This window comes from Tachypleus tridentatus, chromosome 11, assembly GCF_004210375.1.
Source record: "Tachypleus tridentatus isolate NWPU-2018 chromosome 11, ASM421037v1, whole genome shotgun sequence".
Lineage (NCBI taxonomy): Eukaryota > Metazoa > Arthropoda > Merostomata > Xiphosura > Limulidae > Tachypleus > Tachypleus tridentatus.
In genome coordinates, this window is record NC_134835.1 from 52,561,133 (window position 1) to 52,583,223 (window position 22,091).

The window sequence follows — 22,091 nt, forward strand, 5'->3', positions numbered from 1 at the left end:
AGATAACTGGGAAAAGCCTTTTTATTCTTCTGTAAGCTTGGCTAAATTCTCTTCTTTCCTCCATACGCTGCTCTAGATCTTTGCTCTGGATATTTCTTTTTGGTGGGAAACACTGAACCTCTTAGACAAGGTGGCGACCAATGTTTGATGGTTGCTATAGTACTCGTCTAAAAGGTTACCTAATATTGTCAAAGCTGGTACTTTTAAAATGAGCTTGGCACGCTTTCCATGGTACTTCTAGTGGTTTCGCTATTATGTTATGATGAGCTGCTAATTAAATGTAGGACTGATATTGGTAGTATTGTGGCTGAAGCAGTTCAGAAGGCCCCTCAGTAACAAATAGCACAGCAATAATGGTAATAGGTGTAAATCAAACAAGTTCTCCTCTTCCATATTTGGAAGTACATGGCATTTTTGCTTAGAATTTTTAAAGAGATATGGCTAATTTTATCTTTGCATTTAATAATTGATTTCACAGATGTTTATTCTGTCACTAATGTATATTTTTGCCTCAGTGACGTGCTTTTCTATTCATTAACGTCATTCTTTACTTCATCAGTTTTGTAATTACAATTTTGATGTTATTCTTCACTTTATTATTACAGTCTCTGTTCACTTTTTAATGCTATTTTGCATTTCTTTACATTTGTTGTTGTAATCAATCCATATGTTGTCTCCAGTGGTTTCTTCCATGAAAATAAACTATCTTTGTTTTAATTTTTTAAAACTCCAACAATTTTATTTCTGGTCTTTTTTAAAGTCTTTTTTTAATCCTTTTATCTTTTTCTTCTAATTTTCTGTCATGTTTTTCCTGGTCTTTTTTACTTGACAATCTTAAATCTTTTACAATCTACAAACTTTTAATTCTGTATTATTTGTTTATTCTCTTCCTCAAATATAATTTATGTTATTTTATTGATAAAATTTACACTTTATTTGTCGTTATAATTTTCTCAGTTAATTAATTTTTCGCACGCTCAATTGCTGCAGATGGCACGCCAATGGTAGAGTTTGACAAATTCCTGTGTTTGAATTGTTTCGCGATAGTTTGTTAACATTTGTCGGATTCTATTTAAAGTCATTGGAAATGTTTAAAAATACATTTCAAAGTGGTTTTCTTTCAATTTTATATAGTATTGGCAGTAAACCATTACAAATCTGGGATAAAAAGGTAAGGTATAATGAAAGAAGTAATATTTAGCATGTATGATCGAATAATACTGAACAATACTACTTAGTACTAAGACTAACCATTTATAAGCTATAAATGGTTTATAGTTTAGCTGAAACTGTTGGGTTGTTAATTGATGTAGCTTACATTTTAAATTTATGTTGCAGTTGTAATGCTAACAATACAGCAACTATTGTTATTTTTTAGTACATTGAAAATCATTTAGCATAATCACCATACTTAGTGTCTTGTATGCTAGTTATAACTTTTGTAACTCATCCACAAAGATTCTTGGCACAAAAATTGAAGTTCTAGCTTGCTTATAAGTAAGTGAACATTTCATACTCGTGTTGAACAAGAATGGAGAAGCAAAAGTCAATTCTTTTAGTTTTTTCTTCTCTAACATAATTAAACTTACCCATAAGTGTATTTTAAATATGAGATTTCACGTTATGAATCAAAATTTTAAGGAACATTTCAAAAATGAATTTTAAAGTATTAAATATAATATGTTTATCAACACACAAAAGATATTACTAATAACAGTAGTATTTTAGAAAAAATATTAAAAATTTAAATTGGCATTTCAAGTTGTATGTATTTAAAACCTTTAATTCACATTTTGTTAATGCTTGGAGAAAAGAATTGTAATATTTAATAAACAACTAGTGTATAACCTGTTATTCAAGATTCCAGTGCCTTGACCTTCATGCCTATTTTGAACCCAGTGTTCAATTTAAATAGACACTGGTCATGAATTTAATCCTGTATGCTGATTACATTTTGATTCATTCAGGTCTTTAGCAGTGATTTACAATACTGCAAAGTAAGACAGTTGTTCTATAACAAATCTGTTATTCTACTTTAAGAATAATAAAAACATAACTTTTAACTCAACAGTATAATAATGACACAAGAAGTTAGGTAGAAGAACCAAAAGTGAAAGAACTTAACTTTGCAAATTATTGTAGACTGTACTTAATAATAAGCACTATTTGATTAATTGTGAAATGCAACACTTTAAGGCTCTAACCAAGTTTCAAGCAATATTTAATTTAAAACTAAATTTAGTAACAGAATGAATAGCATTTAAGGTTGTTTCTACAGAAGTATTGAATACTAGTTTAAAGAGGTTATAACTTTATTGTATATGTTATTGACTAGGTCATATTTGTAGTCTTGTGTTCAGTCTTGAATTTATTGTACAACTCATTACCTGAACTGCATCTTCATTATTGTGTCCAATCTTGGGTTTCATTCCTTAGAAAGGATACTGAAAGGACTCGGAGAAAGATTACCTGGAAGACGTTGGATGGAAATGTTGTCATAGAAAAAAGATAGGTTAAGGGTTCTGAAAGAAAGACTTGTAGAGGATTTAATTGAGAGAGTTGATAGTGTTAATGCATCATAATGGTAGGATTAGGGACAATATATTTCAAATTTTGGCAGGATAAGAGTCATTTTCAGAAGATAGCTTTATTTTTCTGACAGGGTGGATGGCCTTTGGAGTTGTTTGCTTTCAGATGTGGTATATGCATTTAAATTATGGTAGTTTAAGGAAAGTCTTGATAAATATTTAGATGTAAAGGCTAGCTTCAAGTGTTTTATTTTCATTTTGAAATTTAATTTGTCAAGCTATGTTCTCAAGCATTTGGCTTCTCAGATGTCATTTCTCCTTTTAGTTGCTACTAAACATCTGACCAATTATTTATGTGAAATTATAGACTGATTTATATATGATCATAGTTAATCATTATTGTAACAGTATGAGTATAAGAGTGTTCCACTAAATAATGTAGGAAAAAATACATAAAATATAAAACAATAATAATTAAAAAGTGAAAGAATACCACCTCACCAGTGCTTTTTTATAGGTAAACTATACTGTATTCTATAGAACATGCTCTAAAACCACTAGTTTCATTAATGTATATCCTGAATCCCTAAAAGTAGCTTAACACAAGCTTCTTTTTGAAACATTTTTAATAAGACACTATACTTTATGAAACAAGTTTATCCTTGAAAAATCATCACAATTAGTTGGGGCTTTAAGTGTTAGTTTCAAAAGTCTTTTGACACAAGAGAAATTCATAGATTTATGATCCAATTTGTGTTATGTTTTAAAAAGTAAAGGTTAAAGGCTATGTAGAAATTACATCCATTGTTGCATCTCTGAATTGACCATTACATGGATACTGGGTTTAAATGCCATAGTTCAAAAAATGGTGGAAAATTTTGACAGGGTTTAGTTATCTAATGAAATAATGGTGACCTCAGACTAGTGATATTCAATGAACATATTGAGTGTTTTAAATTTCAGAAAGTATTTATTGAAAAACATCATAAACTGGCTAGGTTACATAATGTTTTTTCTTAATTAGGCAAGTTTAAATGTATTTTTTAATCAACAGTGAGAAGCAAAAGAAATAAGGTTTTCTTCTCTCATGAAAAGTAAAGTGAAATTATTAAGAAAAGTACCTACTATCTTGTGCTTCAGGCTTTACTTTCAGGTTTCAATTTACGTGTATGTAAATTATCAGTGTAGATTTAAGAAACATTGAATGTGGTTTCTGTACCTGCTGAAGAAAAGAAATGAGATAATTGTAGGCATAATGTTATAGACTTCTGTTACAATTTTTAAATATATTAGAAATGACTTTGAAGCTGGAGTAGCATTTACAAAGTTGGTTTTAATTAGTTTTGGTCTGTATATCTAAAAAATAACACTTATTGAAAGGAGTTTAAAGGAAAGACTATAATGGTTGTGTATTGAAGTTTTTTTTTTATCGTACAGGAGAAAGTTTAAGGTTTCTTACATTTGTTTTCCTTGAGAAAAGAAGGGTAAGAGATGATCTGATTAAAGTTAAGGGTATTCAGGGATTAATATCATAAAGGCTTCTGATTTTTTTGTACTGTATTCTAAAGATAAAAGTATAAGAGGACAGAAGTTTAAGATTTGGGAAAGACAAGCTCCAGTTAAGAAAATTTTATTTTTTATAACTGGATTATTGAATTACAAAATGAGTTGCTATTGGCAGTAGTGTAGACCACGATTTTCATTCAGGAATTTAAAAAGGAAATCAGTGATTTCTTAAAAAATAAAGAATCCATTTAAATTTTTACTTTTCTCAAAGGAGTGTTTTCTAGGACAGCTTTGGAAGTCCCATGTCATCCATACATTAATAATACTTATTCTCACCATAGTTTTCAAAGCAAAGTGATGCAAGTACATTCAGCTTTTCAAGGTCATCAATTAATCCACCAAAAAATGCAACCAAGACATGAAAATAAAATTAAATGTTATAAAGGCTTTAACTGTTATTTTTAGATATAAGATGTTGGAAAGTTAAGCTATTACAGATTTTTGAAAAGTATTTAATATCAATATTGTAATTTGTAGTAATTTCAGTTAGTTAACAAAATAACTAGATTTAGCAAGATTGGTAAATAAAATAGTAGTCAGTTTTTAGTTTAGAGTTTAGATTGTGTGGTGTAACTTGTACCTGTGTTAAATTAGTCTTGTTGTGTGGTGGTACTTTAAGCTTAATGATAATTCAACTTGATGTAACTTGCAAAACTTGCAATACATTGTTTTATTGAAGAAGTACAACTTAAAGACCAGTTTATTGCCTCTTTGTGTTTTAAAGATTAACTTGTTTACTTGAACTTAGATTAATTAGTTTATATTCATCTTATAGGTAGGTTATAAATCAGGTTAATTACATTGTATTAATATCATTAGTATTGTATATACATCAAAGTAAAGACTGTTTATTTGTAAAATCTATTTCTAAGTTATGTATAGTTAGATGAACAAAATTATTTTAGTGTGAGAACAAAATCGTGATAAAAAAAAGTGAATATATTTGGTTCTCAAATGTTAGGCTTAACAGTATTGGCAATAGACTTTTGTTATTTAGAATTTAGTTTTTATTTTCAGGCTATAAATGCAGTGGTTAAATCTAGTGTAGATATTAAGAACTCATAGTTAGGTGTGATGGGTGCATGAGTGGGTTTTATTTGATTCTTGTCATCATGAATTACTTATTTGTTAGGGCTGTTTACTCAGTTATAATGAAAGTTTTAAACTAGAACTAGATAGTGATGAGGGTCAAGACAAACTAAATGCAAAAAAAAAAAGATGTAAATAAATGTTTAGCATAGGAAGTATAGAAGTGGTTCTAAGAATGAGCTTGATATTTACTATTCTAACGCTAGATGTATAAGAAATAAAATATGACTTTAGAGCACCAGTATGAATAGGAGGTCTTGATGTAATGAGAATAACTAAAACATGGTTAGTGCAGATGATTTTGATGGCAGAATGTTCTTTGAAATACAGGGTTATAGGCTGTTTAATAGGAATAGAGTTTTGAAGAGAGGGAAGGGGATGGATTTATGTGTAAAATGCGAGTTACATCCTGTTGAAATTGAATATTTCAAAAGATATTAGGCTCTGCATAGCCAAGTGGATTAAGGCATTTGACTCGTAATCTGAGAGTCACAGGTTCGAATCCCCGTTGCACCAAACATGCTTGCCTTTTCAACTGTGGGGGTATTTACATCCTCAGTTGCTGGAATCCTCTTCCAATAGCAAAAACCTGCCCAATTGACCCAGGGCAGGATCCTTGGAGGTTGATGGACCTCCCTTGAAAAAGACAGTAAAGAAAAAAAGACATGATTTTAAACTGAGGGTTCTCCACCCAGTTCACTTGCACATGAATAAAAATGGTCACCTTGATACAATGAAACTGTCGATGTTTATGTTCTAATCTGGGTGACATCAAAACACTGATTGCTTCTGACCATTCTGTGTCTTTCCTTATAGGAAACATTTCTGAAACCTGCTGATACAGTCACTTTTTGGCAGTTTTCTTTGTACAGAAATGACATGCTGCGAGATGGATGAGTGCATGGAGGGGGTGATACTATTGGTTGATCAGCATGTTCCCACCCTGTCATTGCCACTTGACACATCCTAGGAGGTTGTAGCTATCTGTGTTTCCTGGGTCGTACTATCACTGTTTGTTCTCTCTACCTGTCTCCTGGAGAGACCTATGATCAATCAGACCTTGATGCTCTCATTGAACAGTTGCCATCTCTTTTTTTAATTCTGGAGGACCTTAATGGACATCATCCCCTCTGGAGAAGTGCTGATATTGATGGGAGGAGTTGCTACGCAGAGCGTATTCTCTCTGATCATTTCCAAAATCATATGGGACAAGATATGAAAGATTAGTGTTCAATATAATTCTGTCCCCCTCTTGATCTTGCTCTCTGATGGCCGGAAAGTAGCTGATTCCCAGAGCATTGACAGTACTCCAGGTGAAAGATTTTGCCAGGTATTTAGTACTTCTTCTTCTTCCTCCACCTTCTTAGCCATCAAGACTCAGGCAGAGTGATCACTTCTTTCCTTTTGAGCTGATTGTCTCTATGTCTATAGTCTATTAAAATTTTTTTTAATGGGCAGTCAATTATAAGTTCATGTGGGTTCAACACTTTTCTGGTCTTTCCCTCGATGTGGATTCCTGTACATGGTGAGGGAACCTCCCAGAGAAGGTTCTGTTCTTACAGTTTACCTCCTCTGGGATCTAAACATCCACCTGCATGTTTGCCATGTGTGGTATCTTGTGAAGGGGAGGTGAGAATCCTAGTGGTTGAGGGATCCAAACCACTATTGCTGTTTTCACTTTTGCCTTGAATTTCTGTAAACAGGCAGTCTTAGGGTGGCCCCCAGGATCAATTGGCTAGTCCATTTGAGCCAGGGTCAACTGAGTACCAGCATAGGACATCCACAAGGGGTGTTATGGACCTTGTGTCTGACACTGGTGTTTAGGTATAGTGCTCACAAAACCCTGGCATTGCTGCAGTGCCCTTAAGGCACTTTAGTGCATCCACTTATAGGGCTCCATGGTGGGTGGGATATTCTATTTATTATGGATACTCCTAAAATAACAAATATAACACAACTTGAAACCATCGAGAAAAACCCAACTATTGGAAAATGACCATGCGTTGATGAGATCTGTACAGCCTAACTCACCACTTGAATCTGTCCTGCAATTTCTAATTTTGCATTCCTTAAGTGACAAACCTCTAGGGCAGATGTCCCCATTTTTTATTCAGAAGGGCTTGTTGGCTCCCCTAAATCTGAAAAAAAAAAAAAATATATATATATTTGAGTCATGTGAAGAAAGCAGATACACTTGATTGGAAATATCACTCTTTTTATGCTGAAAATCTTTCATATGATCCATCTATTCCTACATATACAGATGGTCCCAAATCGGGTGATTCAGTGGGCTCAACCATGGTTTGTGACAGTTCAATTGTGGTACACAGACTCCCCCCTACAGTTTCTGTTTTCACTGCCAAATTGTATGCCATCTCTCTTGCCCTAAATCATATTGAAATAGTGCAATATACAAATTGTACAATATATACAGACTCACTCAGCTGTCTATTGGCCCTGGAATCATTCCATGATAGTCACCACCCTCTTCTCATCAATATCGAAAACAAACTGGCCCATCTTTCTCTCTCATCTGTCTCCGTCCAATTCTTTTGGATACCAGGTCATGTTGGCATTTGTAGGAATGAGCTGGCCGACAGAGGAGCAAAGTCTGTCTGTTCTTGATCTATCATCCCAGTACCCATTCCATTCATGGACTATGGTCCAGTTATCAAATCCAGACTGTAAAACAGATGGCAGGCAATCTGAAATGAGCAACACAATAACAAGCCTTTTCAAATCAAACATTCTCTTGGTCTTTGGCCCTCTTCCTTCTGTAAGGATCGAAGAGAGGAGGTTGTTTTGGCAAGGCCATGCATTGGTCACAGTTTTTTAACCCATCACTTCCTTTTATCTGGAACTGCTGCACCAATGTGTTTGCCCTATGTGGCACTCAGATCACAAACATCCACATTTTATTATCATGCTGTCCTTACAACCTAGAATGACGACACCATTTTAAAGATATTTGTAAGGCGGGTTTGCCCTTCACTTTGGCCCATGTTATAGGTGATACTTCCCATCCCACTCATGTTTTTACATTTTTAAGAGCCATTGGTCTGTTACACTTAATTTAAGGTTTTTTATCAGAATATATAGTGTTTTAGCATGATTTCTTTTACACATTTTAATGTTTTAACACGATTTCTCTTTCACACTTTAATTTTTATTTTGACTTGAACCCAGGAAAGGCCAACTTCAGGTGACTGTCAGCAAGGGTGTACTTCTTGCTTCAGTCTTCCTGGCAGTTCCTAATTTTACATATTTTACTTTGTACACACTACCAGTGACTTTTTTTTTCATAGGTTTCTACCTCTTCCATTACTTTTCCATTTTCACTTACTGGATATGTCAGCTTATCTGACTGGCATATTTATTTGTGGATGGGTCTGACTGCTTTTTTAATGTTACCTCTGTTCAACTTTATCATATTCCAGCCTCTCTTGCTTGTTTTTTGATGGTGACCCTTGGATATATTGAATATTGATATATGGCAGGTTGGTAAGTGGACTAAACCTAAGTACATTCATCTTTCTTGATTTCCATTACTAAGCAGCTTCATGTGACTCTGGTTCTTAATTCCCACCAGTTACTGTTCTCCAGTCTATGTAGTGGTTATAGTTTTGTGAATATTGCATATTGAATTTAGTTTCTAGCTGTGTCAGTTGTTATACATTCTTGATGCTCCTGTTACATTTCATGATACCATTGTATGTGTATTGACAACTCATACATGCAAGAAAACCAACAAGGAGGAGGCAAAAACACACCAAAAAGGAGGAAAACAAGAAAAAAACAAACTTAATGCTAACATTTAGAACTACAAAACAACACTAGTCATGTTTAGTGTTATTGGATCTCACTGAATGGTCAGCATTACCTCACAGGGATTACTTACCTGAGATCTGCATCAAGTGGAAGTATGGAAAATGTTAAACACACCTGCTCAATGTTAAAGCTTACTGTTACAAAGATGTTTTCTGCAAGACTATGTTACTAATATCTATATACTTGACCAGGCCCCATTTCTTCACTAAGTGTAGTCATGCTCATATGCCTAGTTCATGCTTGCTGGTCTTAGTAATAATAGCCCATTCCACCCTCTCTCAATAAAATCATGTTTTACATGATTGTGCTAGATGATGATTTTCCAAGCACACATGTTCTACCAATGTTTATTCCTCAATGCCCAGTCATTTTTCTATTGAAATGTGAAAGGATCCTTATTTCTTTAGTTCCAAGCTGCTTGAGATGTTGATACAGAGTTTTCTGTACAAGCTATGCCTTCCACCTTGTAAAAGGCCTGTTTGGTACACTACATGTTTGAAATATAAAAGGGTCATTACATGTCACATCATCCAGGTTTTGGAAACTTTTCCAGGTGACCCTCTCAGGATGCCTTGAAAAAATTCACATGCTCATCTACCCACACATAATGAAAAATTGCCAAAGATTAGATCAATATCTCTAATAGTTTGATTTATAGTCCTGTAAAATTTATTTTATTTTATTTTTGGCAAATTCATTTTCGGGGCAAATTTGGCTGCTTAAATCTTCAAGAGCGATGGTGGTAGAAGGCTGAAATTTGCTACACTTACTGAATTAATGTCACAGAATTAAAAAATGGTCTCAAACCAAGTTTATCTCTCTTAGGATTTGCATAGTGAGGCTGTAAAATCACCTGAAAACCCAAAATCATAAAAAACATTGGTTTATTTAACATGCCATAGCTCTAAGACTTAATATGATAAAAAGCTGAATTTTGTTTTCAAATTTTCTATAACATATCAGTTGATAAATAAGCAATTGTTGTAATTAAGTCTATTAGATCTCCTGTAAAAAAATGTAGTTGCATGCAACTTATGATTTAGCTAAAAATAGCCCTACTTCAGGTCACAGTTTGACCATGTCATCAGTTATTCAGTCTTTTCAGATTTTTACCATATATTCTTACATGTCTGAATATGATCTACAAAAAAAATCAGGATGGTGTTCAACCTACTTTTTGAGTTATAATTTCTTTAAAGTATCCTCTGACCATACGTAGTTTACTTGAAAAAAAAACACTTCAATTCATGGGGAATTACTGTGTGCAAATATATCCATACTTTTTTGAAATAATTTATGAATCCCATTCAAATAGTCCAATCAGGCTTTACCATATATTCTTACATCTCTGAACATGATCTTCAAAAAATTCAACGTTGTGAAAAATAATAACTTATCAAATTTTAGTGTCTCTGATATGTACCATTGGGCAAACAACCACATTCAGGGCATTCAATTCTTTCTTGTCAATCAGGAATCAGTTCTGCAGAATTGTGTAAAGTTAGATCTACTTGAGCACTTTGAAAAATGCAAAACTGTGGCAGGTATTAGGTCACATCATAGCTTTATTCCCCACTCTACCAACAAATTGTATATGAGAAGGCTATCAGATGATGATGTGTACACAGTTGTAACTGTTGGTAGTAGCAGTTAAAGTGATATTGCAGGATCTCAAATAGGGTCTAATGATAGCAATTACAATTATCAGCCAAGGAAATATGTGGCACGCATATACGATCATGAATGGTATGTGGGAAACATAAAAGATAGATAAGATGAACATTCCAATGTGTTGGTGTCATTTATGAAGAAATCAAGAAACGAACTGTTCTCATGGCCTGCAAGGTCACGTAAAGATGAAAGCTGGATTCCTTTCCAACATATTCTTTGTCTGATAAGTGCACCTATTGTGCAAGGCAGTAGTGCTTGCCACTGTGTTCTAAGTTAAAATGATCTCAACATAATCAGACTCGAATTTCAGAAATTTATTCAAGCTGTCTGAACAAAGCAATGTTTATTTGATGTTGTTAAGGCTAATTTATTGCCAAAGCAGTTTTTTGAAACATTTTATTGTCATGATTATTGCAGTTTGGTGTGACTAGAATCTTTCTCAGTTATCCTCTGTTGTAGCAGTTTGCTTTTTGTGTCTGATTTACCTTTGTATTTATTATATTATGAATCTTAAAACTCAGCCATATCTGCATAACTGTAAAGCATACACAATATATTTGCATTGCCATGTGATCTAACTAGTTATGCTAATAATCTTGTTCAGAAATGAATTAATTCTTTCTTGTTTCTTACAACTTCATTATTTAACATTGTGAAAGACTGGTTAGAATATTTCAGTGGGATTCATAAAGTTCTGACAGGTATTTTTCAAAATTGTATAGATATATTTGCACACAGTAACATACCTGAACAGAATTTTTTAAAAATAAAAAACGTATGGTCAGAGGATACTTTAAAAAATTATAGCTCAAAAAGTAGGTTGAACACCATACCGATTTGTTTTTGTAGATCATATTCAGACATATAAGAATAAATGGTTAAAATCTGAAAAGGCTGAATAACTGGTGACATGGTCAAACTGTGACCTGAAGTAGGGCTATTTTTAGCTAAATCATAAGTTGCATGCAACTACATTTTTTTACAGGAGATCTAATAGACTTTTAATTACAACAATTGCTTATTTATCAACTGGTATGTTATAGGAAATTTGAAAACAAAATTCAGCTTTGTATCATATTAAGTCTTAGAGCTATGGCATATTAAATAAACCAATGTTTTTTATGATTTTGGGTTTTCAGGTGATTTTACAGCTTCACTATGCAAATCCTAAGAGAGATAAACTTGGTTTGAGACCATTTTTGAATTCTGTGACATTAATTCAGTCAGTGTAACAAATTTCAGCATTCTCCCACCATTACTCTTGAATATTTAAGCAGCCAAAGTTGCCTGAAAATGAATTTGTGAAAAATAAAAACAAATTAACTAAATTTAACAGGGCTGTAAATCAGAAAATATTAGAGATATTGATCTACTCTTTGGAAATTTTTCATTATATGGGTAGATGAGAGCATGTGAATTTTTTCAAGGCATTCTGTGGGGGTCACCTGTAGTCCCCTGGATGATTTGACATGGAATGACCCAAAAGTGTACAACAGTGTCTCTCAGCACTTTCTTCTCCTGCATACAACATGACTCCCAGCTACTCCCCACTGACCCATAGGCTTTTTTTAATTGTTTTTAAGGAGTTCATATTTGTTATTAATAGTTCAGGCTCTTCCACCATCTCAGTGTAGGATTCTAGCTCTTTGTGATGGAGAAAGGTAATTAATATTTTTAAAGTTAACATTTTCCTTATCTGAATCTATGTTTCAGATAAATGTCTCCCACTCTTTCTCCCAATTTTTACTGCATTTCATTTGACTTGTTGAGAATGAGGTGATGATCATATGCTGGTGCATACAATGGTTACTGTGTGTGTGTGTGTTTTCCTAATAGCAAAGCCACATTGGGCTATCTGCTGTGTCCACTGGGGGATCAAACCACTGATTCAGTGTTGTAAATCCACAGACATACAACTGCACATAGGTGTTGTGTTGTTTTCACATGAGGGCTATAGCATTATAGCACTTGGATCACAGACTGGTGCAAAACACAGAGAGGTGTGGGGCTAGAAGTTTGTTCAAAGCTTGTGGTACACACAGGAAACTGCACAGCAGTTGTTTGGTAGGTCATTGCTCTTAGTGGTTCAGAAAGTTGTGTGCTCGTATGAAATATGTTTCCTGGTAAAAAAAAACAACATTTATGTGTTTTCTCACCCCTATTGTTGAACTTTTAATTTATTTATTTTAATAATTATATTATTTCAATGATAAATGTTGGGCTTTATAAAAATTTGATACAAGTTTTTGTTTTGAATTTCATAATTGAAAAATAAATTTGGAATGAAAGTAACAGGCTTGTTATTAATGGCATAATTATGAAATGTATGCAGGGAGCTAATAATATTGCTGTTGTCTTGTTTTGATTAAGTTTAACTGTATAGAAGCTATGCAAAGTAGTAATTATCAAATTTAAATAAATAATAATAATAATCCTAAAGGATTTAGATATAACTTTTATTACATGCTGTATAAAATAAATATTTAAATATATGCTTTTTTGTTTCTTTTTGTAGGTTCGTAATGGGCACATAAAACGAATAACTGACAATGACATTCAGTCACTTGTTTTGGAAATTGTTGGCACTAATGTTAGGTAAAGTATCAAAATTTCTATGAGATGCAAAGACACTTTTATGATGGTAACAACGCTATTGACAAAAGTTCAATAAGAATACATAAATGCTACTTCCTGCCAATTTGCATTTGAAATAAGCAAATTTCACTGATTTATTTCTTTTTCACACTCCTAAACTAACCCTTAAATGGCAGCCATCATCAGTTGATGCTGCTACCTACAACATTCCCATTATTTAAGGGAATAATCATTATTATGATTATTATAAATAAAATTTATCAGTGCACTGTGCCACATGCTATATCATTATGGCATAAGGTGAAATTATACAGGGCTGTTAAGGGCATTATACAAAAGTCCACAGTTGTTGCTTGTTACCAAGGGTGCCACTTTGACCTAATGTCTGATAGATTACAATAGCTATTCAAAATATGCTTACCCAGAAGGACATTTCAGCAACAATATGAATCTCATTTGATATGCTGGCCTTTTCCTAGACATCTGCATCTTTGAGATCTGAAATAGTGCAAGGCTTCTTAGTGTTTTCACATGAGTTCAGGTACCTCAACAACCAAACATCAACTGGTATTAGATGTGGTGAACAAGGTGGCTATTCATAATTAAAGTGATGTGAAGTTATTCTGTTCTGAAAGTGTTCCTTTGAGATGCATTTCACCTGGTTACCAAAGGTCACTATCCTGCATGAAAACTATAGTGTCTATCAAATTGTATTGCTGGAGCATGGAATTATATAGTACATTGTTGTGAGCACCACATAGGACAATTTAGAATTGCTTGCAGATTTGCATTTCATGTGCTAGTGATTCTGTAGAAAAAGTATGGTCTAATAACATGGATGTGAAACCACACTATCACTTGAATGTCACGTGTTGTTTAAGCAATTCCTTAACTGTAGGAAGTGTTAGATATGAATTAGTTTCTATCACCTAATGCATTTGTGCATGTTGATGTCTCTAAAGAATGAAGTGTGCTTCATCAGTCCATAAGATATGAACAAATTTTGTCATGAACTTTTACTTTTATCAAGAACTGCAATAAAAAACAGCATATTTTTAAATTAGTCACTTCTAGTGCTTGAGCTTGTATTTTGTAAAGAAACATTCAAAAAGTTAACCAAAATGCCTTAGGAACGTTTGAAGTTGGCAAATTCAAACATCAGATGGCATAATTATGTTACATCTAAAAACACTTTTGCTCACTTATGACATGGCTGATCTCAACAGTTTCAGTAGGCATTGGTGGTCTGTCTTTATATAGCCTCTCACAGGTACAGTTCGACACCTTAAGTATTTTATGAGCTTGTGCACAGTAACTCTGGAAAGAACCTTTAGATGTTATGCATTTTGAGGTATTATCTAAGAGTTACCTTGGTAATATATCTTTTGGTTTATGTTGGAAAAACAATACTGTTCAGTTTAAAAGTTGCTATTTAGTTTATTTAGTGATTTAATATTTAATGATTATTTAGTTTTCATAATGAGTGTTGAAAATTAATTATTTTGAAAGTGATAATTATTATGTTTCATTACATAACTGTATATGAGTTATATGTTGTGTATGTAGTTTAATTGTTGTCCAACGCTTTTCTAGTATTTTTGGCATCATCTTTCTCAAAGTTTCTAACATTTTCTCATCACAAGTAATATTGTTATTACTACAGGGCTAGTTGCTTACAATTTTTTGTGTGATATGTTACAATTACAAGCAGTTATAGAGAGGAAGTTAAATTATAAGTTAGAGAAAGTAAAAATTTAAAAAAATGAAGTAGACTATGTGGTTGTGAGTTTAACCATAAAGAGTGTATTGGGGCAATTTCTGAAATTAAAAGTTTTATAGCTGGCATTGTAATAATAGATGAAAGAAATTATAATTTATCTTGTCAAAGAGTGTTCTAAGGTACAGTGGAACCCCTCTAAGCGGCCACCCCTCAGATTCGGTCGCCCCTTGAAAGCTGTCATTCAGTCATAGTCCCTTTTTTGTTTACATAAACCCTAATTATGTGCAGTAGAACCCCTCTAATCAGGCCAGTTTGTCTCAGTCCTGAAGGTGGCTGCTTTAGAGGGGTTCCACTGTAATTTAATCCACCTGTTATGACTGATGAAAACAAGTCAATTATTTAAAGCTCTAGATACACCTGTGGTAACCAACAGTTATAGTAGTGATTTTAAGTTCAGTATCACAACCTTGTATTGTAATAACTGAGATAGAGAAGAATAATTTGTCTTGTTAATGGTGTTCTAAAGTAATTGAACCTGCATGTGAAGATTTTGATGAAAAATAATTTAAAATTCTGAATACAATTACAGTGATTAACTGTGTAACGAACATTTGTATATACATTTAACTTGCTTTTGATATATTATTTTGAAACAAGTGCATTGTGTGCTGTCCATTTATTGGTGAAATTTTACTGCCAACAAAACAGACATCTAGTGTAAAGAATTTTGGTCCCACATGAAACTTAATGTTGCATTTTGCCAATTCACTTCTCTGCACACCTTTTGATTTCATGTTAGTTGAATGAGCTATGCTCCCAATCATAGATTCACTTATACCCACTGGAAATATATAACAGAAGCCACAGTGTGATGCCCCAGATGTCAACATGTGACAGTACCTACATCAAAACACTTGTGCCATTTCTTCTAACACCTTATTTTTTGTGAGATTTCACTAGTTACTCTGCTTAACTTTCTTTATATAATACTGTATTTTAAAAATTGTTTATATATAATTGTATATCAAGTCAGTGGTTTCTATAACTTCTGAAAAAAAAAAGGCATATAAGATTATAATTAACAAATGATTTACTTAACTGTGCTTTGTTCTTACGAAATTCATGCATAAAATACGAAATGTAAGACCTGTAAAATATATCTAATCAAAAGTTTGTCAACTTTAATAATTTCCTGAAATTTAACACTTATTCATTATTAAAAAAATTTCCCTTTGCAACTTTTGATTTTGATTTTTTTTCATTTTTACAAATTTATTTCATGTTCTGCTTTGTTGCACAAGTTCTGTTAAATATTCTTATTTGCTTTGTGAGATAGCATATAAAATGTATAAATCACTGTTAAAAAGTCATAGTGAAGTAAAGTTTGGTTTTCTCTTAAAATTTAGATGTATAAATTCCACCAGTATCAAGCATCTCAATTATTTATAATGAGGAAAAATTAAAAGGTATTAAGATTCATATTACTTATCAACAGTACAACATATATCACCTGTCCAGCTGATCCCAAGAAGACCCTTGGTATAAAACTACCTTTTCTAGTCATGATCATCAAGAACCTCAAAAAGTATTTTACTTTTGAAGTACAGGTAACACATCTGCATATAGTTTGTCTTTAAGATGCATAGTGATGTTTCAGGAAGAAAAATGTGTTGTATTAGAGAGTTTGTTTTCGACAAAATTTTTTTAAAAATAAAATTCCAGAATTTTACTTATTTAGTAAAAGATATAGTTTGTTAATTGATTTAGTCATGATTGAAATGAATTATTTTTAGTTTTTTAATATGTTTAACTTAACATATCTGCATCAACAGCAACCTGGATTGCTATGATTCTGATAGCAATGCGTATAGAAGTAAAAAATTGGTGTTGTATTCTAAGTTATTCCAGTATTTTTAAAATGTTGGTAACTATAACTAAAAATTGTCTAATACACATATACATAAATGTAAAATTTATAGAAGTGAATAATATACCATATCTTATTAAGCCTTTCAAAATAACGTACTGATACTATTTCATAGGTACTCGATGATAAAAATGTGCGAAGAAGGTTTCGAGCAAGCAACTACCAAAGCACTACACGAGTCAAACCATTTATATGTACAATGCCAATGAGACTAGATGAAGGATGGAATCAAATACAGTTTAACCTAGCAGATTTCACAAGAAGAGCATACGGAACAAATTATATCGAGACCTTACGTGTGCAGGTAAGAATTAGTTTTAGAAGATGTAATTTTCAAAGAGGCAAGGGATTTTATTGTAATTTTAGCATTTGATGTTTTAATCCCCATAGAGCTTAGAACAATTTTTTAAATTGGCATAAATACATTATTTCATGTGTTATAAACAGTGCAAACACTAGTGTTTTACAGTTAAGGAAATATATGAAATTTTAAAGTGAAATCTAGTTATCTAAAGTTTTTCTCATTAAGTTTTTTTTATTTCAATACAAGTTTATGTTCAAAATTTGTTTAAGCTTTCTGAGCTGTGATGTAAAAATTAACATTACAACCCAAACATACAGTAAAGATGAGTAAACAAAATTCAGATGGATCTAAGTGACAGTTGTATAATTGATTGCAGACTTTGTGCAGCTTTAGGAATACATTGTATTAAAGGTTGCTAGAATTTTTGTATAAACCTTAAATCAAGTGTTTTAACTGATTTAATATTTTTGTTTAATATATGTATAATTTCTTATTTTTAAGAGCCACTTCTGCTCCAATGCAAAAAGGAATGGTCATTATTTAAACCAACAAATCATTGTGATTAATCGAGATAAAAAAAAATTATTGATCTGTAATTTTTTCCAATTAGTTTGCAAAAATATTTTTGCAATGAACTAATGCAATAATAAGCAAAGATTATTATAATCTTCAGAATGAATACAAAATTATTTTGATAAGCATAAGAAAGAGAGAAGTTTGACAAGTCTTGTGTGTTTGGGAACTAGTACGAAATGATGTTACTTCATGTAATTTGGTCATTCATTACATTTTCTTGTGAACAGGGACAGTTTGTGTTGTGATTAGAATGGCTACAGCAGTGCTCTGAAATTTATAAATCTGCTTTATTTCAGATTTGTGATGAAACTTATTTTCAAATTATACATATGTCTTAGTATGCCATTGCAATATTTAAATAAACAAAATCCCAGATTTGAATTGAAACTGAAAATCCAATAAAGTTCATTTACATTTTCTTAGACTGTAGCATTAAATTTCTTGGTTGTTGCTTTGTTGTGTGGTAAAGCTGATTTTTTTTTTATTGTATTTTGCCTTAGTAGTTTTGTACTATGTAATTTTAAGAACACTCTAACATTCTGTACAGTCTTGCCTGTTTTTCATACAAAGTTATCTCAATTTTCTTTCAGCACCCTGAGCATTGCTGGAAACTTTTTGTGCCACTTTCTGACATGTATGTAGCATGTAACCACCCTTCACCAATGATATTATGACATCTTTATTGGCATAGCTATCTCCTTCTGATTCTTACCATTCAATCCTCAATTTTTCAGTTGGTGTAGCATCATTTAGATGTGTGGTTTTTACACACATGACTACTGAACATTATCTGATCAAGTGTGCTTTTACTCTGACCTGTACAATATACCAGTGGAACTATTATGTCTAGTGGTATATGCTTACATGTCTCTAGCTATTCATAGGTTTAATTCAGTGGTGTATTGTCACTCACAAACTATTATGAGTAAAGCATACAAAGAGGGTTTTCTGCCCATTCTTGCTGATTTTTTGTTTGCATAAATCAGTGATGTCTGCTTTTTAAAATGGGGAATCCTGGATACCCATGTTTAAAAGTGATGTGAAATTTATTATAGATTATATAGACTGCTACACTGGGCACTAAATTTTTTTTAGCAATACCTAGGGAGCAGCAAGAAAACATTGATTTCACGTTCATTATGCCTCCCTGTAATCTTAACAGTGCATACCTGTATTTGTAATCTACATTTAAAAAATGAAGTAATATAGTGAGTTTTCCCACAAGTTGCCTTGCATTTGGTAAGTAAATTTCAAGTCGTAAAGAAATTCTTTATCTATGGAATCAATACTCTGTTTTTCTGCACATGTCTGAGCACGCTTGCAGCCTGAATTAGGAAATAACTACTAAATTATCCTACATGTTAATGGTCATGAACTAAGCAGTAAATATGTGTTGTGCCTTGAAAGGTAGACAGTTAAAGAGTGAGAAATTCTCTTTCATCATAACTTAACTGAATTTAATCAAGTCAACTGTTGTAACATTAATTACTAATAATGAAGATAATTTATTTCATAAACATTTTAATTAATTTTCTCTCTTAGATCCATGCCAACTGTAGAATTCGAAGAGTATACTTTTCTGATCGATTGTATTCAGAAGATGAACTTCCAGCAGAGTTTAAGCTTTATTTACCTGTCCAAAGTAAATCAAAAGCTTGAAGTTTTCTCTTTAGTTGAGTTTTTGTACATAATTTGTTTGTTTGCTTAAATTTCAAACTGCAAATCACATAATTTCTGCAATAATTTCAAACTAAAAAAAAAAAAAAAATTATGAAGGAAAGATCCTGTACTTTTCAAATTATTCACAAACATTGTTTTTGTTATTCTTAGATTTCCATGTAAATAAATTTTAAATTCATTCATACCCAGTTTGCTTATTAAATGCAGTGAAATGTTTTTAGGACTGAAAATAACTTGTCAGAACATTTTGGTTATCTTGATGATTTCCTGAAAAAATAAAAATGAAACATTAGAATGTATCTGTACCAGACAACTTCTTTTACACAATGAGTTAATTTAAAAAGCTTTACAGTTAGTAATTACCAGAATCTGTAAAAACATGTTCAGTTCACTGATGTATGAACTACCATTAGGACATATCTATCTCAGTTCAGTTAGATTGTTACTTTTTCAAAAATTGACAAGTTTATAATCAGTTAGCAGTTGAATGAATTTTTAAATAAATGTACATAAAAAGTCTAATCTAAATTTATATGCTGATAATGCACTAATGAATTTATGAACTCCCAAGACTATAACTTATAAAATGTTTTTTTAAGGTCAATGAAGTATGACCTTTAAAAATAATAAAGAAAAAAGGTAAATGAATTTGAACCTCATGCCTTGATTTGCATGAATGGATGTAGTGTAGAATTTTAACACTGATAAAATTGTTCATTGAATTCTTAGTAAACAGATGTTTTGGCATTAACAGACATGTAAGTGGTGTCTTATATGAAACATGTTATGTTTCAATGTGTTTGAAATGATATACAGTTTAAAGTCCAAGAAGTTGGATCTTGCATATTGACTTGAAAAACTAAAATATTTTTAGATGAACTTTTATCCTATTTGCCACTAATGTGATTATATTTTCTTTCCAGAGCCATAATGTATTTTATAATTAATAAAGGTTTTTTCAGAACAGTTTAAAATCATCAAAATTGCATAATTGCAATATCATATTTAAGTAGTACTGGTTGTATCACATGCAATTTAACTGGTTGTTGTTGGAGGTGGGAAAAATTATTTGAAAATTACTTAAAGTAAAACAATGTTAAGCATAATATATTCAAGTTGGTTACATATTGTACAAGCTAGATTCTTCCTCAACAGGTGACCATGATAGTAGTACTTGTAATCATAGCATTGGTAATTAACTTCATAACTGAATTAATGTAGTTTTTAACTTGTCATAACAAAAGATTATCATTAGTGTATGAAATTATAATTTTTTTTATTTTAAATATTTCTTCATTAGTAAGTTGTATTAGTATATGGTAAGAATTAATAATGTCTAATAAATATTTGTTACTTAAACAGTTACTGCAGTAATATCTAAACATGATGATGATAGGAAAAGTTTTTAAAAATTAGCCTTTGCTTCAGCCAGACATCCTTAGCCTTTTCTCATGTTTTCAAATAAATATTAATTTATCATGACTATTTGTTGTTTTATATTCTGATTTAGTGTATATGCATTTTTTTATACTTAAAAGTGAACACTGTGTACTATTATTTTACTTATTTTATTACAGCTTTCTGTCTGGAAAATATAAAATTTTCAAAAATTATAATTATATGAAATTCTTTTTAATTATTTTTGTAAATGTAAAGAAAAAATGCTGTATACAGTGCTTACTGTGAATTTGAAGAAAAAATATTTAAGGTGAGCAAGCAACATTGCAGATGAGTGAATTTAAGGAACTATACTTGTTTTGGGAGGATAATTATCAAAATAATGTGAGATGATAGAATTCTGTACCTACATGAATGAAAACAGTTTTAATACAGAGGGCCTCACTGCTGAGTATGTCCTTTTCACTTTTGCTTTATATCTACAAAAAATATTACAATCCTTGTACTTAAAGCAAACCCTCATTGTTATTTTTACTATAGATAATTATCTTTACCACTGAAGTTGACTGCAGGTTATGTTTTAACCCCCTGTGTGTGTGTTTGTCAGTACAATTTCTCAAAAATAGCTGAATTGATGTCAATAAAAGTTGGTATACGTCTGGACTGTGACCCAACTTAGAAGTATACATAGTCCCAAAAACCTCTTCTTTACCTTTGCAGTTTTCTTTAAACATACCATTAAACTTTGATCTTTACCACAGCATTCCATGTGGAGTTGTCTTCCTTTTTCAGTGGGCAATGCTCTTCCGGAATAGATGTTCTGTCATTTTTTCTTTTGGCCTTCATATCCGTGTGAAAATAGTTTAGTTGGTGTGTCGTTGGATGATGTTGCTGTCTCTGCTGATCTAGCTCATCAAGTTTCATTTGTAATAAACTATTTCTCTCAAGTTTTGTTGCATCTTACTTAACCTGTCATTTAAGTGATTTTTAAACCAAGTTGACAATGAAAGTTAGCTCATCTGCCATATTTTCTATGCTATTGCTATTCTTCTAAGCATGTTAAAATGTGCTTTTAATATGAAAACTTCAGTTAGTAATTAATGTTCTCATACTCTAAATTTTGACCCAAAAATATATTTGAAAAAAGTTAATGGTGATTGAGGGATATGGCTACTCATAGTATGCTAAGATTTTTTACTGTAGTGTAAA

At 31.9% G+C, this 22,091-nt stretch overlaps 1 protein-coding gene across 1 annotated transcript; it reads left to right on the forward strand.

The window, feature by feature from the left end:
* Positions 1-971: 971 nt before the first annotated feature.
* Positions 972-21,829, forward strand: Bug22 (cilia- and flagella-associated protein 20). The gene is made up of 5 exons (XM_076467267.1): positions 972-1,171; positions 13,198-13,277; positions 16,493-16,604; positions 17,040-17,228; positions 19,347-21,829. Exons 1-5 carry the CDS (start codon positions 1,088-1,090, stop codon positions 19,461-19,463), a joined length of 582 nt encoding a protein of 193 aa, XP_076323382.1. The 5' UTR covers positions 972-1,087; the 3' UTR covers positions 19,464-21,829.
* The last annotated feature ends 262 nt before the right edge of the window (positions 21,830-22,091 follow it).